Below are 3,501 nucleotides of genomic sequence, written 5' to 3'. Positions count from 1 at the left end.
ACTCACCAACTGCAAACAGTGTGATCCCATTGTCTGCAACCGCTCTGGCTGCAGGGTCAACCGGGTCCTCTGAGCGCCCATTTGTGATCAAAATTGCAATCTGTGCACCAAAGAACAACACAACAGAGGGCATTTATATTTTATTAGAATGTGTTAATATAGGGGTGTCAAACTCAATCCCACAAGGGGCCATAATCCAAAACATGCTGAATAGGATACGGATCCGGCCCCCGGACCTTGACTATGACATATGTACTAATAGGTCAAAATTATTATAATTTTTTATTCTTTAAGACTAAAATGTGGATCGCTTTTAGTGCATCTGATCCAAACAACTTAAGGAAATCTTCCCTGTCAATCATGCTTTAGTAACATGAAGCAAGCATAAAAAACACTATAACATATTCATTCTGCTTTATCCATAATTATTTATTTTTAAAAAGCAAGGGAAAAAAAATGTGTACGTGAGTCTAATAATTTCTCCATGAATTTAAGTTTTATTTCTTCATTGTGCTTCTGCTGCACATCAAGTGTCCTCCTGCAAGATGAGTCACACGTCTCAACAGATGACTGGAATACTGATCAACTGAGTTATCCAGCCAGAGGACTGTCACATTAAAGGTGTTGAAAAACATTATTGGACGGAACAAAGAAAAAAGCCATTTTGATGACACAACTTCTCTTAGTTACTTGACCACCGAATTGGATTGGATTTACAATACAAGGAGAAAAGACTGATATTGATGAGGTGCGTTGTTGAGAATGCTCTCACAAATCAGTTTACCCTTTTCCATTGATCATCTGTGCATGCCTATCAGACTGTAGCATCTAAGGAGGAAAAGGGATTGATTTCTTTTCTTTTTATTAAAATAGAAAAAAAGTAAAAAAAAATAAAATAAAGTAAAATCTGTTGCCACTTGTAAAACCACAATTCAGTTTTATTTCAGTTCAATCTAATTCAAAGGGGTGTAAAAATGCTTCTTTATAGATAATTTAGAATAGAATAGATCCCACAAAGAGGAAATTACCTAATACTTGAAATATCTCAATATTTGAAATACTTAATACACTATTTTTTAGTTGTTTGTTGTACAGTATTTTAGAGAAAACATTAACAACTATGTGTGCACAAATTCTATTCATCCACTTATCCGAAACCGGGTCAGAGGGGTGGTAGTCCAAGCAAATATGCCCAGACTTCCCTGTCCTGGGCCACTTCCTCCATCTCCTCTGGGGAGAAGCTGGAAGCCTGGGAATGGAAGGCATTCCCGGGCCAGCTAAGTCTCTCCAGCATCTCATAGGTCTTCTCTGGGGCCTCTGCCCTTTGGGACATGTCCAGAACACCGCCCAGGAGGCATCTTCAATGTGGAGGAGAATCGGCTCTACTCCGAGCTCTCTCAGGGTGACCGAGCTTCTCACCCTTTCTCTAAGGGAGCGCCTGGCTACCCGCCGGAGAAAATTCATTTCAGCCGCTTGTATTTGGGACTTCGTTCTTTTGGTCATTATCGAAAGCTCAAGACCATAGGTGAGTATTGGAACGATCAACCGGTAAACTGAGAGCTTAGCTTTCTGGCTTAGCTCTCTTTTTGACACAACAAACCAGCACAGCGACTGCATAACAGCGGACGCTGCATCAATCCACTTGCTAATCTCCCGCTCCAATCTTCCCTCACTCGTAACCAAGACCTCAAGATATCTAAACTCCTCCACCTGAGGCAGGAGCTCTCCACCCACCGAGAGAGGACAAACTACCTTCCTCAAGTCAAGACCTAAAACCTCAGACTTTGTAGTACTAACCCTAGCTGCTTCACACTCTGCTGCAAAATGCAGAGGTCCTGGCTCAAAGAAGCCAACATTATCTGCAAAGAGTAGAGAGGAAATCCCGTGGTCTCCAAACCCCTTCAGCCCTGGATGCGCCTAAAAATTCTGCTCATAAAGACTACGAACAGAACCAGTGATAAATGGAACAAGTCCGACTTACTGCTGGTTATGCGAACCAAGTTCCTGCTCTGTAACATGTAATTTCTTATGCAAAATATTCTCTTCTTTATCCATTCAGTCATTTCCACTTCTCTAAGTTTTGTCAGATTGTCAAACGTCTGTCATAACTTTGAACAAGAAGTAACCTCTATAATAATGAATTCGTTTGGCAGATGTACAAAAAGCACCAGGAGGTTGACAGATGATTGCATCTCACAGGCTGAGGAAATCTACCTTTGGGGCAAAATCCCGACTGATGGCAGGGCTGAACACAGAGTCGACGAGAAACTTGAGGGCTTGGCCAGTCCTCCTGGATCCGCCCTCGTAGGGGAGGTCTCTGACAGCACGGAGCACGTCCTGAAGTGAACTGTAGTCTGTCAAAGCAACCTGCATCCTGGACAGCAACCACAAAGCAACAGTGAGAATCAAAGAGACAACAATCTGATGTGAATTCACAACTTAAATGAGCTACCTTGGAATATCTCCAAAGACGGTGACTCCAAAGCGCACGCCGTCAGTTCCTATAACGTTGTCTTGAAAGGCGGACATTATAGCCAAGATGAAGTCCTTGGCTTTGGAAAAACTGGTCTGGCCCACAGTCCATGACTCATCCAATAGAAACACTATGTCTGCCTGCACCACAGTCCTGCAAGCTGAGATCAGATAACTTTAATTCATGTTTGCACAAGAAAAACATCCTAATATTTAACATTTGCATGCCCAATGTACACAGCAAGGAATTCCTCCAGTGGTGATGTGTTTGTCTTTTACCACCAGAGGGCAGTGTTGTTCCATTACATTTAATCCAAGGTTCTCCTTTCACTTGATCCTGTCAGCAAGCCATACAAACCCACCATGCATTTTTAATGAGACAAAAGTGAGCCAAAGAGACCATCAATATTCTGAGCACTCTGGCAATAAAACTTCAGAACAGCGTTAAGAGACGCTTCGAATAATAAGATAAACACACCCCAAAATCAGTGTCAGCGGAGTTTGCCAGAGCAAATGGCTGCGTTTAACACTTTGAAGGCTTTCGGATGCCTCGGAGAAGGCAGACACGCACACGTGAACACACAATCTGCTGCGTCTGCAGACCCCTTTCTGAGTCAATACTCAGGCATTACATATGCAATAAAGCAAAGTGACGACAGCAATTGATTAAGCTATTGAATTAAAGATAGGTTCCGCTGATTGTTCTGTAAGTGATAAGTGATTTGGTGCTCTATTTCATTACGGAGCTTGCTCTCCTCTATTACTTTGCCTTCCTGCCTTGGCTGAAATCCCAGGATCCACTGTGGGTGACATATGTCTCCAGCCCATGGCGACCTAACATTATGTTCTCCTTCACACTCCCATATATCTTACCAAAGCAGTAAAATATTACTCCAAATCGCCTTTTGGAGGCTTGCGCCGTGCTGAGCTATCAACTTTGCCTACATAAAATGTCTTGTATTATGTACTGTATACAGCAGGGGTCTCAAACTCAAATCAGCCGGGGGCCACTGGGGGCGGAGTCTAGTT

General features: G+C 42.7%; 1 protein-coding gene and 1 long non-coding RNA gene across 3 annotated transcripts in view; one reads left to right on the top strand and one right to left on the bottom strand.

Moving 5' to 3' along the window:
- LOC112155564 overlaps nt 1-3,501 on the top strand; it is a 22,804-nt gene that overhangs the window by 2,699 nt on the left and 16,604 nt on the right. The window lies entirely within an intron of this gene.
- Nucleotides 1-3,501, bottom strand: part of col7a1l (collagen type VII alpha 1-like) — a gene marked incomplete in the record, with an annotated part of 67,792 nt that overhangs the window by 56,548 nt on the left and 7,743 nt on the right. Inside the window, 3 exon segments of the mRNA XM_024287265.2 lie at nt 7-100; nt 2,215-2,374; nt 2,453-2,633. Of these exon segments, the coding sequence (XP_024143033.1) occupies nt 7-100; nt 2,215-2,374; nt 2,453-2,633 (435 nt within the window).

This window comes from Oryzias melastigma, linkage group LG23 (genome assembly GCF_002922805.2).
Source record: "Oryzias melastigma strain HK-1 linkage group LG23, ASM292280v2, whole genome shotgun sequence".
NCBI lineage: Eukaryota > Metazoa > Chordata > Actinopteri > Beloniformes > Adrianichthyidae > Oryzias > Oryzias melastigma.
The sequence above is the reverse complement of the archived record's forward strand: the minus strand, read 5'-3'. Positions and strand labels throughout refer to the sequence as shown.